Genomic DNA, 21,065 nt, shown 5'->3' with positions numbered 1-21,065 from the left:
AATGCGTGCCAGGCGAGCACCGAAGGGGCTCGACGGGAAGAAACGGGACGCGTGAGCACGGCGTTCAGGAAGTGTGAGTGAATGGACCGGGGCTTCTGAGGCTCGATTCGTCTAGGCTAGTCTTTCTGTGCCGGTAATCGGTCGACGGGATAGTTGCTAGAGAGTAGGCGAAAGTAGCGCCCTCTGCCAGCCGCTGTGTCGTTCTTCACGTCCCATCACCATTGCCATCACCAACACCGCCATCGCATCGCCCTCCGCTCCATCCATATCCACCACCGTTAGCCTGCCCCGCATCATTCTCCGGAAGTTCTGGGGCTGTGAGATTCCACTGTGCATGCGTCTATCACGGATATTTGTCGGTTTGAGCCTCCATGCCACCTTCTTGCCGCGTACTGCCTCTGCTCTAGTGTGGCTGTATGTGGATGTTTCAATTATATGTGTATAAAAGCACGCGCGCCTGTTTGCCACCCACACCCTCGCCCCTTAGTCCCGCACCCCTATAACTCCTTTCCCCTTGCTATGCCCGTTGTCCCTTTGTGCCAAAACGATTTCTTTCTTCTCAGGGAGGTTCTCTTGCCATGGATCCCACTTTGCTGCCGCCGCCGCAGGCGCCATCTTGCTTCTCTGTCCGCGAGTGAGTGCACTGAGTGCAACGAGAGCCCGGTCGAGTTAGCGGCTCCGATGTACTCCCCCACTGGCTGCAGCCGCCCTCTACTGGTACCTCCCTGGCACTGCTCGTCTGCCACCACTGTGCGCGAAAGTGTACAGGCAAGCCCCAGTACGAGAAAACGCACAGCCACCGTCAACTGAACGACGGCGAAGACGACGAAGACCGAAAAAGTAGAAAAGGATAATATTCCAGCCAGCGGTCGTGGAAACGTGAGTTTGTGTGTGGGCACCCTAGGAACTGTTGTCCTACTGCTGCGTGGTGTGGCGCTTCTGAGGGTTGAGGTGAGCTTTTCGATGCTTCGTCTGAACGACGTCAATACAAACCGCGTTGATGCTGTTATCACTACTATTGCTGCCGCTGCAAGAAAAAGAAAACGGAATGAGAGAGAACGAAAGCCGTAGCAACGGGTAGAGTGGCATCGAGTAAGAGTGCTATATCACTCAAAAGTGTGTCCGATCGACTTGATCTAAACGTGTGAGGAACAACCGAGTGCGTGAGAGAGAGAGAGAGGGAGGGAGACAGAGGGCGAGTGAGAGAGAGAGAGATAGAGAGAGAGAGAGAGAGACAGGAAACAGCCCGAATTGCCCCAAGTTATACGTAGTTCGTCTGAGGACGAGGTAGCGCCTGCGGTGTTACTTGTCCTAGTGGTGATGCTAACGGCGATGGTGGCACAGCTTATCGACGGCGAAACGTATTTGAACTACGTTCGAGAGGCTACCCAGTACACATAGTCTATCGTAAAATACATAGTGGATTTAGATTGTGTATGAGAGTGCCGCCATTCTTTCGTAGGACGACATTGATTCTAAAGAAGGACAGTGATGAAACAGTGGGATGTCTAGCGCACGGTTTGGCCAGCAGTAGCGGCATTTTCGGTTGTCGAGAACGGCGAATTTTTTTCGTTACTGACATGATCTGTGCCGCTTTTTAGATAGATGTGAGTGTGTGTTGAGTTGCATATCCATGAAACAACATTGGTTGTGCGCTATTGATGTTATTGGTCAAAGGAAACGTACAGGTTTACTTAGCAGTTCGCCTTCATCTATGACATGGGGTACAAGAACTCGACGAGCTCATTGGCCTGTCGAGTCCATCGGTTTTAGTTCCATCCATGGAGTTTTAAGTTGGTCAAGCTGGTTTATTCGTCAGCTTGACGCATATTATCCTTCCCGGGTCGAAGAAACGGAAAAAAAACAGCGACGCGGTGTGCGTCTTGCGCTCAGTAACGGGCGTACCTGATCGTCTTTTGAGGCACACGTATGATTTGTGCACAACAACTGTGAGGTGGCGCGAATCGTTGTCATTCAAGTGATTCAGCAATAGTCCAGATTGCAGGCGGCGGCGGCAGTGGTAGTGAGAAACCAATGACGGAATAGGCCGAGTATCGTTGCAGAGTCTGTATTTGTGTGTGTGTAAGTAGACGGTATTATGTGTCGCTGCAGGTTAAAGTGCTGAGATTTCGTAATAAAACATATAATATGCTAAGGGCAATCTCAGGCCCATAGTGATTGCTATCTCGCGTCAAACATTTATTGAAGCAGTGCGGTCGCTGATCTCGATAATTTCGGCTAGCTTCTGTCAGCTGCGTAACTCCGCACGCGTCCTTGTGAATGTCGAGAACTGCTGTAATGCATGGTCGCTGCCGATGCTCGTGCACATAAGTTGTTAAAAGTTTGCATTTTGTTCATCTTGCTTGGTTGGGTCTTTTTGCAGATTAAGTAAGGTGTTTTGTACAGCGTACACTTACTGGAAGTTGTCTTTCTTGGGGCGAAGGGTGGTGTGTCACACAATCTCTATTACCAAGTGTCAAGACATATTATTATTGCACCAAAATGGGATTACACTCTAATCACCCGGGCTTCATGCCAATGGAGTCTATATAGCCCTGGTTACAACACGTCGGTGGGATCTGTTCGCTTTGTCTTTGCCGGCTTGGTCGCTTTCTGTAAGTAATGGCCGCCCTTCCTTTTACCCCGGAAACCGCAACGCCCGGGGTAGACAAAACCTAAGAACACATTTGTGTGCCCATCTGCGCTTACTCCGCACGCGAGCGGATGTCACTGAACTTCGAGTGGTTTCAGGCACCTGTGCCAGAATATTTTTTTAGTTGTATGTTAAACAATGTGAATTTCAATACAGCTCTAATTGTTAAGTGGTATTATATTTGGTGTAAATACGTACGCTGAGACTGAAACAAGAAATTAATTTCTGCCCTCGGGCTTCGCTCAATTTATAGCTTACAGTTTAGCTTTGTTGCTCCGGCAATTTATTCTACATCTCGAAGGAACTCACTATTCTGAAATGCTGAGCTGCATTGCTGGCGGCTACTTTTAAACAACAATATCTTGTCATGTTAGCTGTTATACGCTCGTACTTTTTTCGAGTCAGACATAGTGTTAGATGTAGTTGGTACATGAAAACCAATTCAGAAGACCCAAACTGGTACTTAGAAATCAATTCAAACAACTGTTATTATTGGAAGAGTTGCGGGTGCTGTCTTCTAAACATATATATATCCAGAAGAAAGTGAGGTTAGATATGGCATTCTCTTAAAATGAAAAATTTCCCTATTCAACTTCTATGTTTCTCAACGAAAATGCCTGTCTTTTCGGAAGGCCGAGAAACAAGATTTGGAATCCGGAATCAAGCCGAATAATGGAAGACACCCTGTGGATTGGAAAAAGTATTTTAAACCAAGAGTACCTTTGAGGCCGATGTTATGCTTGACGAAGTATGTAGAAAAGCGTAAGTTCATTTTGAAAAATAAAAAAGAGTGTTTAAAGGTAAACCTAGCCCGAACAAATAATTAAGCTCAGTCAGGGAGTGCCTCTAATTTTCGATACCATTTCGGCAGTGTATCAAATGTTTGACATGCCGGTTCGGTAACAGTTCGCTGGTCCATAATGATCTGAACTAAAATAACCAACGAATATACAAAAAAAAGAATGTCCCATTGTCATGGTGAAATCGGATAGATGATTTATGTATTTACTTCAAGCATTTACTTACTGTAATGCATAGTAATATATCAGCCATTTTCTTAAATAGACTAGATACAATTTGATGCAGGAAAAAATGCGGCGAAAGTGCATGCCGTGTTTCGACGACGCTTGTCCCATGTACAAAACAAAATACTCAGTCCCCTATTTTTTGCAAATCTGTTTGTTTGATTCAAATTGTGCGCCAAATCGTAACAACAACTAGCAAGTTAGAGAAACCTGCTGGTGCGCTACTAACCCGGCCCCTTGTAAAACAACGCCGCCCTATATCGCTTTTCTGTAGCGAACATTTTCAGTGTACGCTCTGTCTTCTTACGTCGGTATTTGTTCCTTTCCCACCTTAAATCTCATATTAGGTTACTTCGCTATCAGACGTTGTCATAAGATTTCACGCGTTCTCTTGTCTGAACTATGAGATGGTCAGTTCGGTTGCTTTGTGGCAAAGTTCGGTAAGGCTTCTGATGTTGGTGCAGTGACAACGTGTCAGTTGTCCCTATTTAAGTCGCAAAAAGCAACGTTGTCAAGTCAACAAAAAGCTTGTATTGGCTTTGTTCAATTTTAGGGGATAGCCATATATGTGTTTGCCGGACCGGCTTTCAGGGAAGCGAATCGAACACTGGTCATCAACCGTTGTGATAACATCTATTGTTGACTAGATAGCATCTAATTAACGTGTCCATCTGCGGAGCAGTCTCATATTTTCCACGATTACGCATCGTTTCCCCGTGCGAAAAGCTAGAAACTAGAAAACTATCCAAACCTATCGATTCAGCTACGCCAAACTGTTACACGTTACAGAAAAGCATAAGATTTCAGAAAAGGCAAACGAGGAAACCATTTGTGATCGCACGTAGCTTACCCTTGTTGTTTATGAACAAATGTACCTCTTTACTGTGTTTCGCCAGGAGCGATAATAGTACCCCATCAGGCACTTTCGAAACGTGATAAAATGTTTCGCGGAAAACGGTAGAAACAACAATTAATCATCATAATTGACTACTCCTGGGAGAAAGAAATACACTATTTGTGCATGGTCGTAGGAAATATGTTGGGAACGAGAATAGTAAAAACAGCTATGAGCGACCGCCGACGAGAAACGGTTTGGCCCGCATTACTTCGTATTAATACAAAAGGCGTTCTCACAAATATAAATCAAGAACGATTTAATCCTCAGCGTAAAACAAGCCAAGCGCGTCTTGACATGATTTGCTTCAACCGGACCTGATGATTTCGCGGGCAAATCAAAGCGTCACACTTTCTCCATGGAGGCTAACGGAAGGGATATGACAGTAGCTATATTAAGCTTGAGGCAGGCGTCAATTAAAGGTCGTTCCACTGGTTGAGCAGTCAAGATTTGCGAATTTGTAATAGTTGTTTAGTTAGAGTACATAGATGTGTATTAGAAGAAATTTTGCAAAATCTTCCTTCTTTGATTTGCTTATAAAAATTATTCGTTTACAAAACCTAATGAAGTGTATGTCTGCAAACAGAGGATGAACGACATGTTTTGAGTACTCTTTTGTACCGGAACCTGTAATAGAAGATCGTCTCGATGCATACCATTGTGGCCACGGTAAATGGCCTTCTCGCCAGATATGAGTTTGATGGCTTACGTCAGATCTGTTACGGTTATGGAGTTTTAATGTGCGGAGACAAAACACGACAGAGTAAATTAACATCAGACTAACCGCTCTAAACAAGTATAGGTCGTGGCCAGAAAATCCAGTAGAAATTCCATTTTGGCGATGTTAATGGCTGCTCCATACGGTTTCGGTTGCTGGAAATTAGTTAGTTTAATAACCTAATAGGAAGGTGGGCCAGTTAGTTCCTAAGGAAGAAAACCTAATGGCTGCCTAATCTATCTCTATTGGGCACGAATAAAGGCTGCCATCAACCTGTTTGAATGCTAAAAGTGCAACAGCTCGCTCCCGTTCGCAGGCCAGCAAGCGGTTAACAAATTTATGTTGTGGGCAATACAAAGGATCCTTTATAGAAAGGCACACGGAAACAGACTACGATATGACTATCTACGCAGCGTTACGCCGTTGGCCAGTTGTCACCGTTGCACACTTTCTATGACGCAGATCTGAATGGTAGTGTGTCTTTACCGCAATATTATTGTACACATAATTCATCGGCATAAAACGGGCATATTGTTCACCTTGGCGTTAAATTATCGTAGAATTAAGTACCGTAAAAGATTCGCATTTTCGCCGTAGCTGCAGTTGTTGTTATCTAGGCCTTTTCTATCACGTATCGTGTGGAAGAGGTACAATTAGAACAATAGATTAACTGCTATATCACTCAGTGGGTGTTGTCGCCACCGCCGAATTCATGCGTAAATTTAGGAGCTGGGGGGTACGGCGTGCAGGGGGCAGTTGCTTCTCTGGGCTAAATGTATTATATAGGATTTTATTAGCGCAACAGCGCGTTTATGGCTGTTTGACATTTAGCAGATTATCTACTAGCGACACATTGTTGTCGTAAAATTGCTCTCAATAAAATGACCACTTGCAGTCCTTAAGCCCAGCGGCTAATGACGCCTGAACGAGCGATGCTGTGCAGTAGTTGCTGCTACCCCACTACAAATACCCGAATTACTGCTGTTGAACAGATCATTCGCTCCGAAAAGCAGTTGTCTTCGTGTTTAGCGAACAAAGTTAACTTTGCCCACAGGACTCTCTGAAACGTTGGTAGAGCATTGAGGGCAAACTGACTATTACTCTTATCATGATATATGAACTGTACCCAAATAATCGATGGATATTTGAGGAGGAGCTGTCGTGAACGCTAAAATGAATCCAGGCCTTTTACTTGGACCGTTAATAATGAGCAAAATTCACTTAACAATATGGATTGTTATTCAATTGCAGGTCACTCCTGTCAACGACATGATCACTGACTATAAATATATAGCTATTTCTATACCTTGAAAAGGCGACTAAATACTAGTTATTAACTCTAAAATCAGTCCATGACGACATGCACTGGACTTTTCTGGATTATCGGTCAAACTTAGCGCAAGAGAAGTCGACCAATTTTTAAAGTATTTACAATATACTAGGACTATGCGACTAGCAATCAGGTACTTAAAATGACACAAAATAAATATGTCTATACGAGCGCAGCTGTTGCGTTTGTACTGACGAAGCAAAGCGTTCGAGGCCCAACATTTCCTATCCAGGGATGTGCTTTTTTCGGCTAGAATACTGAGACAGAAAGGTCAATGTCCCTTCCGACGTTACCTAACCTGCGAGATGGTTCGAGAATAAGCTAGAACATCAATGTTGCAAATTCGGCCCGTTGGATCTGGATATATAAGCTAAGAAAAGCACCTGTTCGAAAAACTCAATGTGGGCACATAGAGCTTTTCGAACCACTGCGGTGAATTGTCCTATCGCAGCTAGCCTATATGTAGTGTGGGTCAATTTTGCACTCAGTAACATTGCTTATCAAATTGCTCTTGAGTCTTCTGCTGTCAGTCTCTGATAAGTGGCAATGGAATTTTTTTCGTCGCTGATAAAATATGTCTACCGTCAGGCATACGACGACTCTTAACTGGAAGTGGTTTCACAAACAATCGGGAAAAAAGCTAATAGGTCAAAAATATGTCTTAAAAAGACAAAAAAAATTTCCTTACTTTGCTATGTCTGCGACATTCATTTGAACAGGTTTTTTGAAAAATAAACTAATTTCAAGTTATAAGTATGGCACAAGTGCGAAGCTAGTATAGTCGCAAGATCAGATATAGATTGAGGTTTATGCTTATTAACCGTACGTAGGTTACCTTCACATTGTTGCCACTGTCTGGCAATGAAAAAGACTTCACAGTTATTTACGTTTTTCGTTTAAACAAGGTTAGCTATGATGCATTTGATCACTATCACTCAGTTGCTTTACCGAATGTGTTTAAAATGTGCAGACTGAGTTGAGTCGTACCACACCGAACCACAGTCAGAGAAACGTGTAAAGTTAGTGGATAGTACGATTAGAAAATGCTCGCTAAGGCCTCACATCACTGTGTCAAACATCCGAGGTTGTGGCTCAAAAACGTTTCTTACACGTTAACCTGTTAAAAAAAATTGTAAATTATCTTCTTTTACAACCTACGATAGTTTTCTGTTTAGCTGCCCCTTTTGCTCAACACATTTTCCTTACTCTGGCCAAAAAACCCATTTGGTGCTTTGTCCGCAGTGCTAACATACTCTGATTTGCGTTCTTATTTGTTACATTACAGTTAAACAGCAGGATGACTAATTATAGAAGATTGGCGTTTGTCGGCGCCGTCTGATGCACCGAGCGAAACTACTTGCTCTTGCCTCTTTCACAATATAGGCCTTCAACACGGCCACACGCTGTCTTACAGGAGAAGATCGATTGTCCTAAGGCTGGAGGACCAGTCGCCAGCCATGTCTCAGGTGCGTTACAATCAATCAATCGACAAACTCGTCATCTTTTATTGCTGGTTGTTTTGAAGGGGCTTAGATTAAGGCTATCCTATAGATGTTTTTAATTGGCAATTGCTGTTAGCGTTATTAGACTGTTACGAGCGAATCCGGCAGACTTTGAAATTGGTTAACTTTTGAACTAGGCGGGCTAGAACCACGATCCTATAATATGTGTTAGAGGCACTCTACTCTATTTTTACACACTTTTTTCCAGAACGCTCGTTACTTATAGACAGCTATATACCTGCAATTCACGTTCCTATATGTAACTTTTCTATTTATGGCTTTTCGAAGTTGATAGTGTAGTATGTTTGTAGGACACACTACACGCACTTCCAACTAGCTAGACCCATTTTTCTTTTACCTATTTTTTTAATTTTCAGCGTTCAGGTTATCATTCTGTAATACGTTACATGTGAAATGGACGACAGGATCCTTAGACGCCAAGTTCTACCTTTGTGAAAAACTTACTCGATCTCGGCAATGCGTTCTTGTCATTCGAATCTCAACAAGGTTACCTTCTCGCTGGTTTTCAACACTTAGGGTCTCCTTGCTTAACGTCTTAACGTACTTGCACCTCTATCGCCTTCGAGATACAAAGACTTAACCACTGAACGTTGATTTCAGGAATAAGAGGCTGTTTTTCTTTCTGAACACATTTCAACTGGGATAAACCTCATAAGTTTCTAAAAGTGTCAAACGAATTTCGTCCGTGGAGCATAACTCAAAAGTCGTTCAATTTCAGAATCTGCGGGAGTCACTTGTAACAGCCTAACATTATGAGATGGGAATTAATAGGGCAAGCGAATCCCGCATTATGGAATTCGGCTTTAATTGTTGAACTGTCCTAATTTATCATTAGATAGAGTAAAAGTAACAGTCCAACGCATAGACGGTCTACAATATACGACAAGATAAATCCTGTTTGTTTACATGCTGTAAAATGATATGCCGTTATAGATCTACCGTTGACTGTATTTAGAAGAGCGAGATCATGCTTGTTATGGTATACTGTACTTTATATAATAACGATAGATAAACTACAGGTGGACATAGCCGATGCTAGGCCCAGCCCCTAGAAAACCTGAAATAGATGAAAAGAGGCATGTAGGATGAGAAAACGTGTATGAATACTTCGAAAGGACAGGAATCAGCGAGCGTGTGCATGAGTATGATCTTAACACCGCTTTAGACTCTATAGTTATTTTGGTTATTTAACAACTTACACACTCTCTATGATTTATTGGTGCCAGTAGTGCGTGGTATTTTTTCAATTCTGGTGTCGCTGGTACTTTTCTCCGGTTTTCGAATCAATCACATGATCGCTCGCAATTCAGAACGGCGCTATAAACGATTATTGCCGACATAGGCAATTTTCAAATGACAACAACTAATTTCCCAATGAAATGTTTTTGCGATACGAAAACGATTTCGGTAAATGAGAGATTTATTGAAACGAGCCGCCATTATAATGATTATTATTATTACTAGCTTAGCTTTCCCAAGCACTTACGTTCCCACTGTTGTCTTTGTCGTTATCGTCGCAGAAATTTAACTGCGTCGCAGTTCCATTTCACCCTCTCCGTTTTTGTTAGAGAAATAAGTTAATGGAAGCAGTAGTACACGCGTGACAAAGTCACACTTTCGTTCTAGGCTATGCGCATACTCGCTCTAACATTTGCATCAGTCTGAGAGATAAAGCTATTTCCGCCCCTAGTCGTCAGCGGCATTTGCTGGATCCTCGACGCTGAGGTGACGCTCAGCAAGGGACGACAGAGCGTGGGTGATCACTTGTGGCGGTAGCAGTAGCTATAGAAACGGAAGCATTATCATCTAAAAGAGAAATAACATTACATACCTACAGTCCTATATTGTGTAAGTCCATAGATTGTATTCGTTTCGTTCAGGTGATACCAACTAACTGAAGATACCCGCTTGAGCCGCTCGGAACGACTTCGAGTGGTTTCTGCATTGTATTCGGGACCGAGTGTTTGCTAGCGTTCTTGTATTTGATTAAGCTGGGCCAACACACATTCTGCTATGTCCCAACTGTTTCTCTTAAATATGTTGCCCCCTAATCTAACACGCGTTGTAATTACGGCAAAGCTAAAGCCGTTTCAGCCGCCGCTGCTGTTGACCGAATTAAGCGATGGATCATATACCTTCCATATAATTGGCTCGGTAACGCCTTAGTTACACAAACGTTACGGGTCAGTTCGCTGTAGAGAGTATGACAATATATGACGAAGTCTGAGAATAACTTTTCTACATCAATGCTTCTAATTCCGCACACGGTTACAGCAACTTCTGCTAAGACAATTGGAACTACCGCTGGGTTTACCGCAGGTAATAATCACTTGTCGTACAAGCGTCTCCTGGCTCTGCGATCATGAATAGATCCAGTCGAGGAGTGGAGCAGGTCTTATTCGATTCACTGCATCGCTATTTACCCATTGGGTCTCTACGACCTACACAGTTCTCTATAGCATCGCATAGATTCTTCTTGCATCCGCCTTATTGTTACTGAGCCCTAATGATAATCGCAGAGAAATGCCTTTCCATTGGTTTTAGCTAACTGACATTACTGTCTGATGTGAATTCAGGCGTTATGATACGATATGACATTATGCTGTTAAGTTAAGCTAGCGCTACTACAAATATTGTTGACTATTTCTACAGCTGTCGGTGAACTCGGAACCGGGGATGGCGGAGCCGGAGGCCGCTGGAGGGTTGGAGCACGGCGGTTTGACAAGTCCCGGCAGAGGAGGCACCGGCGCCGGCGGTGTGGCTGGAACACGCTCATCGGAAGAGCTATTCATCAACGCCGATGAAGCGGACGTCGACGAAGTTGATCACCTCATTCAGGTAATAGCAATAAATGGGCACATTTATATGTATATATAAATTTATATTTGAATAGGTAAACAAGGAAAGGATGCAGATGGGGCAAGGTCCTCGTGATCAAGCGGTAACGTATTCGCTTACTAAGCTCAGAAATACGTGATGCTCCAGTGTCAAAACTGGGCCTAGATACACTTCGTTTTACGCTAGAAGGAACCAGCCATTTGAAGTGGTACTTCACTGAATCAGTATGAGACTTCGAATCCACATATTCAATTAGATAGGGCAGAAGTAGATAAAAATTGTAAATAATCTTTTTTTTCCAAGATAGTCATTATTTTCTCTTTTTCTTAGACGAGTTGATCCATCGGATTGGCAATTTCAACAATCAAGTGTGCATGCTTTCAGGGCCGGGAACGAACCTTGCTCAATAATTTGATTAACCGAGCCCAGGACAAGGATTTTCCGCCAGGAGCACCTCCACCGCTGCCAGCTCAACCACCCGTCTTTCAGGTGCAACGGATAAAACAAAGAGCGAGAAACGCTCACGACTATTATTATTCAACCCAGCTAAAAAGAGGCATTTTATTACTTTGATTACTACTATTACTTGCGAGGGAGCCCTGTTATGTGTAAATTTCTACATAGAATTTGGTTAGCGGGAACATCTAGTCATACAATATGTCCGAGTTCAGGACACGGCCGTTTATACAGATACCGGATTGGATATGCTGTATTGTATACTGAATAGTCGATTTCGATGTGATCTACGTTAAATTCTATTATTTGTTATTTATTACTAGACGATCGATGAAGTCTCTGGCAATGTGGGGGTGGGAGCTCTGCCTCCACAACCACATGCACCTCCCGTACCACCAGCGTCGGTTTTTGTTACCGTGAACATGGCACTACCGCCGCATGGACATAGGAGACAACATTCGCACGCTCAACACTCGCATCAGAGGCCGCAGCATCGAAGAGCTCACAGGCGGCATCGGCACAGTCTCGTCGATATCAAAGGAGTATGTGTTAGCAAGTCGCCGTAGTAACTATATGTGCTGGATAAGAACTGGGCTTCTAATTTAGGGTTTTGATCGATCTTGATGCAGATGGATAGTTGGCAAGCTCATGCATACCATACATAATTGAATGACAGCTTTATTTACACAAAACGGGTGTGCACTATGGCGTGCCATATCCTGATTAAGGAGAAATTGCTGCAAATTTTATTCGTGAAACTACTCGCAGAGCCTTCATGACCAACTATTATCTTTAATTTCGTCTCGAGTAGTGAGAAGATACGTATTGACTGATTTGATCTCGGCTTATAGTGCTTATGCGCCGTAAACCCGCGCGCGTGAGAAGAACAATGCTGCAAGAGTTCATAACCAAGCTGAACTAAGTAAGGTATAAAACTGAATGGGAAATTCTGATTTGTTTATGGCCTGCCAAAAAATGCTATAAAAATGGGTCTCATACTTAAGAAGAGATGGGTTAAGCGTATGTCCGGCGCAAGCATTTTTGATACAGAATAGACCTGGTCCAACTAATGTCGAGGCCTTTTAACACAGTGTGATAATGGTACTCCCACTCTGAATCCAGGGTGGTTTTTCAAATCGATATATCGATTTTACCTGTTCCAGAGCCTCGCAAAACATCTTTCTGGGTCGTCGTCAGATTCCGATTCTGATAGATCTTCGTCTTCCTCCGAGGATTCGGAGCTTATTTGCAATAAGACCGAGTGTGCCATGAACGCTAACGCGAATCACGACGAAGCTGGACGCGGGCACCATATCGGATCGCTTGCTGGAGACGGGTGAGTTCAAATTTCATAAGATTGAAAGGTTCTGCACATTTTTTTTGAGTAAGATTGGTCTGCCAGAAGTCAAAAAAAAATTTATCCATGAACCCTTATGCTTGAAGAAGTTATTTCTAGTAGCCAAGTGAACCCTTATCACACATATTTCCTGAAACTATTTTCCAGGTTCATATTTGGTTTTGGATGTGGCAACCTAGCCTCCGTCAATTGAGTATACGGTCCTTGCTAAAAGAAAAGTCAAACTTCGGAAGTTGTCCATTATACGATTCACGTGTGTTTAATGAAAGTACGGTTATCATTAAATTTATGTAATGCGCGTTTTTTCCAACTAACTTTATCTATTGATCTATTTATCTGTCACGATCTCAGGATGTGTGAGCTCATCATGAACAATAAACTTAACAGCTCAACTGCAATAGGCTTAGACATCAAAACAGTGGCAATCCTACAGGAGGAGAAGTTACAACAGTTGGAGCGAGGTTTAGACATCGAAGACCGTTCGTCAAAAGGCTTTTTAGCTAGCAACAAACGGAAGAAAAAGAAGGGCCGTGGACGGCGCAAAAAGAAGAAGAAAGTTCCGAAGTAAGCAAATTAAAAAAAACTCTAGAAATAATTATCCAATTCATTAATTTGTCACAAATGAATAGACTAGACGTTATAGCAGATCGACGATTCTTCAAGAACTAACAATATTTTGTCGAACAATGTCTATTGATTTAGTTTTATCGATCTTTACTCTCTTGTCTATATCTTTGTCCGTACAGATACTTACAAAGCGCTCCAATCGCTTTGCTCAAACATCCTGCAGAGCGGTCCGCCACAGCGTCAATACTCAGTTCGTTACTGTTAATGAGTGTCAGCCTTTTAACGGGCCTTCCCTTGGTCGCTGGCATGCTTTTACTTTTACCGTTGGCGTTCTGCACTAGGCATACGTGCAAGAGCTGCGCTGCGTGCCAAGAAGGTGTCTTGTGCGAAGAGCACCAGGACGAAAACGGCGTGGGTTCAACAGGACCGCGCTTCGTCAGCCCCATGGATAATTTGTGGCTACATGATGCTCATTTCAACCACAACATTGGCCATTGTCTCATTTTTATGGAGCCCGGTCTCGACGCGGCGACTCTAGCCAACCATCTACATGACAGAATCCTGGACCGTACCAATGAACGGGGTAGACCAGTCTTCCGCAGATTCATGAAAAAGGTTTGCATTGTCGCATTTATTATATACACTAGCTTCAAATGTACATTATTCAATTGTATACGTGTAATGCTGCTATCAAGTTCGAGTGGTGAAAGCGGCAGAACCCAACGACCTTTGAATATTTAAAAACCCTTGGCAACAACGCCAAGTTTAATGACGTCGACTTATGAAGCCACACGGCACCAATCAAAGGTTTCTTGCGGTCCATTTATCATTCAGACGTATCTTTTCTGATATTACTCTAAGGAAAATAATCCTCTATAAATTCTATTGCCTTACAATATTTTCTCTACGATGTATGCCACACACAGACAATGGGATGGCATGAGGCAGAAACTATTCCGGGATAATTTTACCAGAAAATTCATAAGGATGCATCTGCTTATCTATTTGACATTTTGTTTTGTTAACAAATTTAACGATATATCTGACCGAAAATTCGTTTGTGTTGTTATACAATATCTTCTAGATCGTACCGCAGGTTGGAGGTTTCTGTTGGCTAGATGATGACGAATTTCGAATTGAGCGCCACGTTTTGGCAGACGACAAACCTCTGCGGGACTACATGCAACTAACATCATACCTGACAACGTTAATGTCTAAGGGTATGGCAGCGGATCGGCCCTTGTGGGATATCCGCGTTTTGTCGAACTATAACTGGGGCCAAGAGACAGTGCTCGTTGTGCGAGTGCACCAGGTCCTCACAGACGGCATTTCACTACTCAAGGTAATCCAGCCTATTGACTTTTTGGTTAATGGACGGGTTTATACTTCGTTAAGTATTGCAATCTTATAGTCATGTGCGCCCCCCATTTGATTGTTATTCTGCGATTTACTTTAGGTGCTATGCAACCATCTAGCTGACGGAGCTCAGTCTCGTTCCTGTGGCCGTTTTAAGCCACGTTTCGGAGGCTCCCATCTTGCCCTGAACACCTTAAAGGCCATCTTGATTGGGCCACTAGCAGCCATCCTAAACTTGACATCCAAGCCTGATTGTAATATATTTAGGAGAGGCAAGTACGATAAGCTTATAGGTGAGTATGAGCGAGGAGATGCTACTATTATGTTGTGCGAGTAATTCTATATATGTAAGAAAATGATTATGTTAGCACACGCTAGCGATGCCGGTCGAACTCATCTAATAATCATACCGTGTGAATATGGGCTGCGTTAAAAATGAGGATAGATGGACTTGACGTGGTAAAATCTACGCGGTAAATGCAACCTGATATATATCTTAAAGCGTCGCACAAGATTCAATTGAACTGAACAAGGTATCGGGGGCATAACATCATTTCAGGTGAGAGGTCCATAGCGTGGAGCAGAGACCTTTCTCTTGAGCAGGTGATGCGAATAAAGAGGGTGACCCGTAGCACACTAAATGACGTCCTTCTCACTGCTATCAGCGGCGCTTTGCGCAGCTACATGCAGAAGCAGGGCATCAGTAATCCGCCTGACATCAAGGTAGGCAGGCGAGACTCTTTAAGCTAGAAGTGTTCCGAAATCTAATTAACAGTAGCTACGAAAATTATACGAGATCTTATCAAGTTCATGACACACTCGTCCACTTTTAGCGTCGATTTACCGTAAAAAAAGCTGTTCATGGTTGTGAGGCAATCATAATGAAAAATAATATTAAAAAGCAGCAAATGCTAGCTACTCTTTGCTTCGTACACGCATAAACATTAATATTTCTATAATGAATCGGTAGGTCAACCTTCCGGTAGACTTGCGGCCGGAGCCGAATCCGGTGTCATCCCCACTCGTGCCAATGACATTATCGATGTCGTCTTCGGGGGGCGGTGTGCACACTGACTCGTCTGCCGGTGCACCACTGGGTACTCGTTTTTCATCGTGCCTCATCAAACTACCGACGAGCACAGAAGGTGCCATCCCCCGGCTATGGGCCGTTCGCCAAGAGATGGACAACCTGAAATGCTCCTCCGATCCCCTGACCATGTTTGGCTTTTTGCAGTTTCTGCTCATTATGCTTCCCTATCGATGGGCACACTGTATTTTATCCTGGTACAACCGAAAGGTAGGCGATACTACCGTAATTCTGGTGGGGGACCATTCTCGTTAAACTTAAATTCGGTAGGTCCCTAAGGCGGGCTACTGTATTTGCACAGTATAGGCAGATTTAAAGGAAAGGTAAACCCTAAAGCTATTTTTATACGTGTATGTTTCATGCTAGTGCAGTCTAAATATATTAGACTAGATCACGGGCCCTTTCAATGTTTTCAATATTCCTTTTCCCGTTTACCGCTTCTTTTTGTTTACTTTATGTACTCGACAGCGCTTCTCCTCGAACCCCGTTAGAACTTAATTGTGCAATGAACTGTATTTTATATCGAGTACAGGCATCAAAGATGGTGGTTCTCGGTAAAAGAGGTGCATTTCGAAACCTACCCTATTTTGCCTGTTGCGCAGGTCGAACAGCTGCCGACGCAGCACGGGATATGCAGTATACCGTAAGGACTGTTCAAAACTGGTTTTCGAAGTTCAAAAGTGGCATCTTGGAATAGGAAAATGCCGACGTCTCGGTCCGGCCAGCTATTTCAAGCCGATAAGGACCGATATAAGTCACTTTTGAAGGAATACGACTGGCAAATTATTCGTGAATTAGGCAAAATATGTACTGCGCTGATATGACTATTGATATATTGGCATTTTAGGTGTATGGAATTCACTCAAAAATTAGGAGCTTCGATAATCCATGAACTAAGTGAATATAAAAAAAATACGGCTTGTCATCGTCTTTGAGCGTTTTGTTCGGCACTGAGCAATATGCAACCACAATATTTTTCTACCCAGAATATCGGTCGCGGGCGATTACTTCACATCGATGTAACCCACCTAGTAGCCCAGTAGCCTATTTTCCCCATGACAATGCTACACGGTACATGACAAAAACTGTGCAAAGCGTCCTGCAAAGCTGTCAATGGAGAATCCTTTTACATCCACCGTATTCTCCAGAGCTCGCATCAGTGGACCATCACCCTTTCTGATCCTTGTTAGCATACATTTAACAGCGAAAAAGGTTCTAAAACCTAGTGGGACGAATTCCTTAAAATAGGACCTGAAACTTCAATGTCAACAGATACGAGAAGATCGGAGGATTAAGCCGAATGATGCAAAAGATGTTACTCGAGTTCGAGCGAATCCATTCACTTTTCATTAGGTAAAAAAAAAACCAAATTTATTACGTTCCAACAACACGATTTGTACGAAAATCATTGCTCATTATTCATATTACGTAGGTTACTGCATTGGTGAACTCAATGCCCGGCCCGCTCGAGTTCGTCTTCCTGGACCAGAAGAGAATCAACAATATGGTCGCTTTCACGGGCTGTTCGCCCGATATTCCTGTCTGTGTCACATTTCTCAGCTACGGCGAGAGTCTTCAGATTAGCGTGAGTGCGGAGAGGGCGCTCATGCCCGAGCCGTACACGCTGATAAAATTATTTGCCAAACAGGTAAATACGTTAAACATAAACAAGCTAGCGACATTATAGATCAAGCATTTAATATGGAACAATAGAATTTGGCAGTTTCTTTTTATTGAAAAACTAGGTTTGAATTGAGTGGCATATGCTTAAATTGGCTGGGCGTAGCCCTAATGTGAGGAAAAGTCAATATCACTAAGGGCTTCCTGAAAAAAGGCTTCAACACTAGCGAGTTATTGCATTTGAAGTTGGAAAACTATCAATTCTAGAGTACATTATGATACTGTTATATATATATATATGAATGAAGTTAATTGTGATGATAATCTTGTGATGCTTTGCTTACAGATTGAGCACTTATGTGAACTACTGGCTTCACGTCGCATTCCTGGCGAACATTCGAAGGCGAAGAGTGGCTGTTACGTACAGCAGAGTCAGATAGTACAGCAAGGTATGGGGAAAAATTTCAATTAACGGGTCTGTTAAAGTTTTTTGTCTGTTGATATTAAGATCGAACTAATAAAAACTACAGTTGAGTTAGACAACAGTTAAAAAGATACAGTGTGAAAAAGAAATTATAGATTTATATGTACGGCTTACCCTTCTTTTGGCAGTAGTGCGATATGTTTGTTAGCTGTCCCTCCGTTGCTATCGTCCGATATATATTAGTGAAAATAGTATCAATTCTCTCTTTTGCTACTTTCATTGAGTGCATTGTTTCATGTGTTAACCATAGGACTGGCGACCATCTCGTCGCTAGCGTCAGGCTCACAACGCACTCACCCGACGACGCAGCTGGTGCGTGGCCGGAGTGGGGAGGTTAAAACATCAATTACCAAAAATGAACTTTCTCCTGAAGGATCCGTATCTGATATCCAAGAGGTGCGGGCCGAATTTACGTGCGCTTTACTATTCCATTGCCTTTATTTATTTAGACTATTTCTCTTCACTGCATAGGAATCGACCGACATAAACGTGACGGCATTCGTTAAGCACATCGTTGCATTAAGTTGCTAAGGGCTAAACGTTTAAAACATAATATTTTCAACTTACTTCATTGCATGTCCTTACCACAACTACGACGAGGACAGTTGCACCAACGACTCCAGAGTGTCCAGGTGGAGCTTGGAGAGTTGCAAGAGCAATTAGAAGTTGCAAAACCTGCTGGCGAAGAGCGCCGCGAAATGGAGTTACGCTTGTCAACGCTTCGGGAGCAGTTCACACTTATTCTTGGCGAAATTAAGAGAGTGAAAGGTGCTTCACCGGGCACAGGATGCGAAGTACGTCAATAACAAAAATCTTAGTAAATACCAACTTGGCACTCAAGTAAAGCTATCAAAGGTCTTCTTTTACATAGCAGAATTTTGCATTGTCCTTCTTTGTAGAAAATAGATATATGAGTCATCTGTAAGTACCTATGAAAATATGAATCCTTGTACTAGCAGTAAGGTTGGTTCTTCTTTCAGTCGTGGTTCTTCTTTCAGCCTAATTTGACGCATACCTCTTGATTACAGTACTTACACGGATAACTTTGCGTTTAAGTTTTTTTGAGAACTGTGTCGAACACTTCAGACCTAAGTAACTCTTAATTTATTGGCAGGACGACATGTTGGAGGAGGACGGCGAATTGTTGCGCTGCCGCGTAAGCCGCCGTTCTCTCTCAGCCTGCGTTGTAAGGAGACCTTCACTTACGATCTTGACCAAATCGCTAACCAACCCGCATAACTCCAACAATTCCATCAGCAGTATTCATAAAACGCCTTCGGGTTTAGAGGCAAAGGACGGAGATGAGGTTCAGCGAAGTGGGTCGATTCTAGCGAGAAAAGCCTTTGCCGCTGAAGACGACAACTCGACGTCCGCACGAAAAGGTCGGTTTTCAATGCTGCGCTATTTCTTTATGATAACTTACTATACCTATTGTACACACCGACGATTCGATTAAAGCTTCCATTAATTTTTCCACGAACAGCGACAAAGGCCACAGGCAGATGATAATTTCCTTTTGAACGCGTTCTCAATTTCTGCCTTACGTCTGCGCACAAATCACGTTTCTTTCATTGCATCGTTGCACCTCATAGAAGCATCAAAATCGCCATCAAATAGCAGTCGTCGGCTTGTGACCATCCAGCGGCAAGAGAATCCAGCCGGAATCATAGTGCATGACAGCTCTGCGGACGGCTTCGACTCGATGTATCATTGCGATAGTGGGACAAAGGATTTCGGCGAGGATCCGACGCCTGCAGCCATAGTCGTTGCACCAATTCCCCCAGGTATGTCAGCGTCATTCTTCGACCAATTGCCGCCACCACCACCAGAGTTACCGTTGGACGTGGCTTCTCTTGGTTCGGCACATTCGTCGCAGCTCAACGCCTTCGATGAGCGAAGTAGCACAGATGACAATGGCTCGATGCCTTCGTCGATCATGGCACAAGTACGACCATCTGACGAAAACCAACCCCATTCGCAGATGTGATGCAGCTCGTGCCAAATGCAATGATGCAACAGTTGACACGCAACTAGTACACAAATAAATTAATACACAAGATAATAAAAGCAGACGGGTTCGTCTCGAAATAAATCAGTGCACATACTATGTATACCTATTGGCATGTCCGAGAATTGCCATAAGCTGGAGGTATAGGAGCAGCCGATTTTTGAAAAACTGAGTGTAGCCGTATTCGCGAGTTGCCCTTAGCACACTCCTATACAATTGAAAGAGCATTTCCTTGTACTATTCTATAGGCGAACTATACTCATGTAAAATACGTTCCTGACTTGACCCGCCCGCGTAGCGATTCGGAAAGCGTCTGTGACACAGAAAGATATTTGTCGCCGCTTTCCTGACGACAGTGACGCAGCCACTAAATGACAAAATTTATGGATGTGCTTGAGATGCTTCAAATCGTACCCCGCCTTTGCTTTGTTCGAAAGAAGCATTTAACATAAGAGAGCAAACGAAAGAGCATAGTTTCGAGACTTTGCTGTGTCCGGGTTTGATTGACTTGTCAGAAAAGCGAGGAAATGGCTGAGATCGTTGCTGGCCGGGGAGGGGTGTCACAGGTACAATACCAAAATTGTCACACGGGGCTAAGTCGCCCGTCGATGAAACGGTGATAAGTAACAGCGATGTCTTAGGTTCTCACACCGTCGTTAAATCCACCGGCTGGAATGGTTAAAACATTGGCGCGCTTTCCTGGGCACCGTGCGTGCCGAGCAACGTGACTTCCGGCCCCGACCGGCCCACCTGAATGGGCGGATCCGCTAGTGACAGTACAACAGTGAGGCTTCTAATAAGAAAACTCAACTAATTGTTCCTGATGCACGACGTCGCGGCCAAATGCCGAACACAATAGACGATTTTATCGCCCACAAAAGAAGAACATATTCGTTGATGAAGGACCCGAAGCTGTTAACAGGCGTGCGGCTATGACAGGTGATAGAAAAAAAATACGGATCAGCTGGTGGACAAGTCCAAAACAAATGGACATCATACTGATATATAAATAATACATCCATTAAGCGAAACAGCAGCCTTATTTAGTACGGTGATGATGATGATGATGATGATGATGATGAATGATGAGCATAACAGTTATTATTGTAATGAAGAAGCTGAATCATAAACAAACTTTAATATATATA

General features: G+C 43.3%; 1 protein-coding gene across 1 annotated transcript; it reads left to right on the top strand.

Moving 5' to 3' along the window:
* Positions 1-349: 349 nt before the first annotated feature.
* LOC111260168 (uncharacterized) lies at positions 350-20,803 on the top strand. The gene is made up of 18 exons (XM_086968185.1): positions 350-951; positions 7,907-8,087; positions 10,797-10,982; positions 11,367-11,471; positions 11,762-11,980; positions 12,602-12,774; positions 13,147-13,359; positions 13,542-13,977; positions 14,447-14,704; positions 14,819-15,011; positions 15,278-15,441; positions 15,689-16,015; positions 17,238-17,453; positions 17,772-17,874; positions 18,160-18,305; positions 18,515-18,703; positions 19,024-19,291; positions 19,502-20,803. The coding sequence occupies exons 2-18, from the start codon at positions 8,079-8,081 to the stop codon at positions 19,894-19,896; spliced, it is 3,600 nt and encodes a 1,199-aa protein (XP_086824311.1). The 5' UTR covers positions 350-951; positions 7,907-8,078; the 3' UTR covers positions 19,897-20,803.
* The last annotated feature ends 262 nt before the right edge of the window (positions 20,804-21,065 follow it).

The sequence above is a fragment of the Varroa jacobsoni genome, unplaced genomic scaffold (genome assembly GCF_002532875.2).
Source record: "Varroa jacobsoni isolate VJ856 unplaced genomic scaffold, vjacob_1.0 scaffold_406, whole genome shotgun sequence".
NCBI lineage: Eukaryota > Metazoa > Arthropoda > Arachnida > Mesostigmata > Varroidae > Varroa > Varroa jacobsoni.
The sequence above is the reverse complement of the archived record's forward strand: the minus strand, read 5'-3'. Positions and strand labels throughout refer to the sequence as shown.

Excerpts from the sequence above, each read along its gene's own strand:
- LOC111260168 (XM_086968185.1), top strand. Across the intron at positions 10,983-11,366 it reads AAGTTGATCACCTCATTCAG|GGCCGGGAACGAACCTTGCT; the intron begins GTAATAGCAATA and ends GCATGCTTTCAG. Across the intron at positions 14,705-14,818 it reads ACGGCATTTCACTACTCAAG|GTGCTATGCAACCATCTAGC; the intron begins GTAATCCAGCCT and ends GATTTACTTTAG.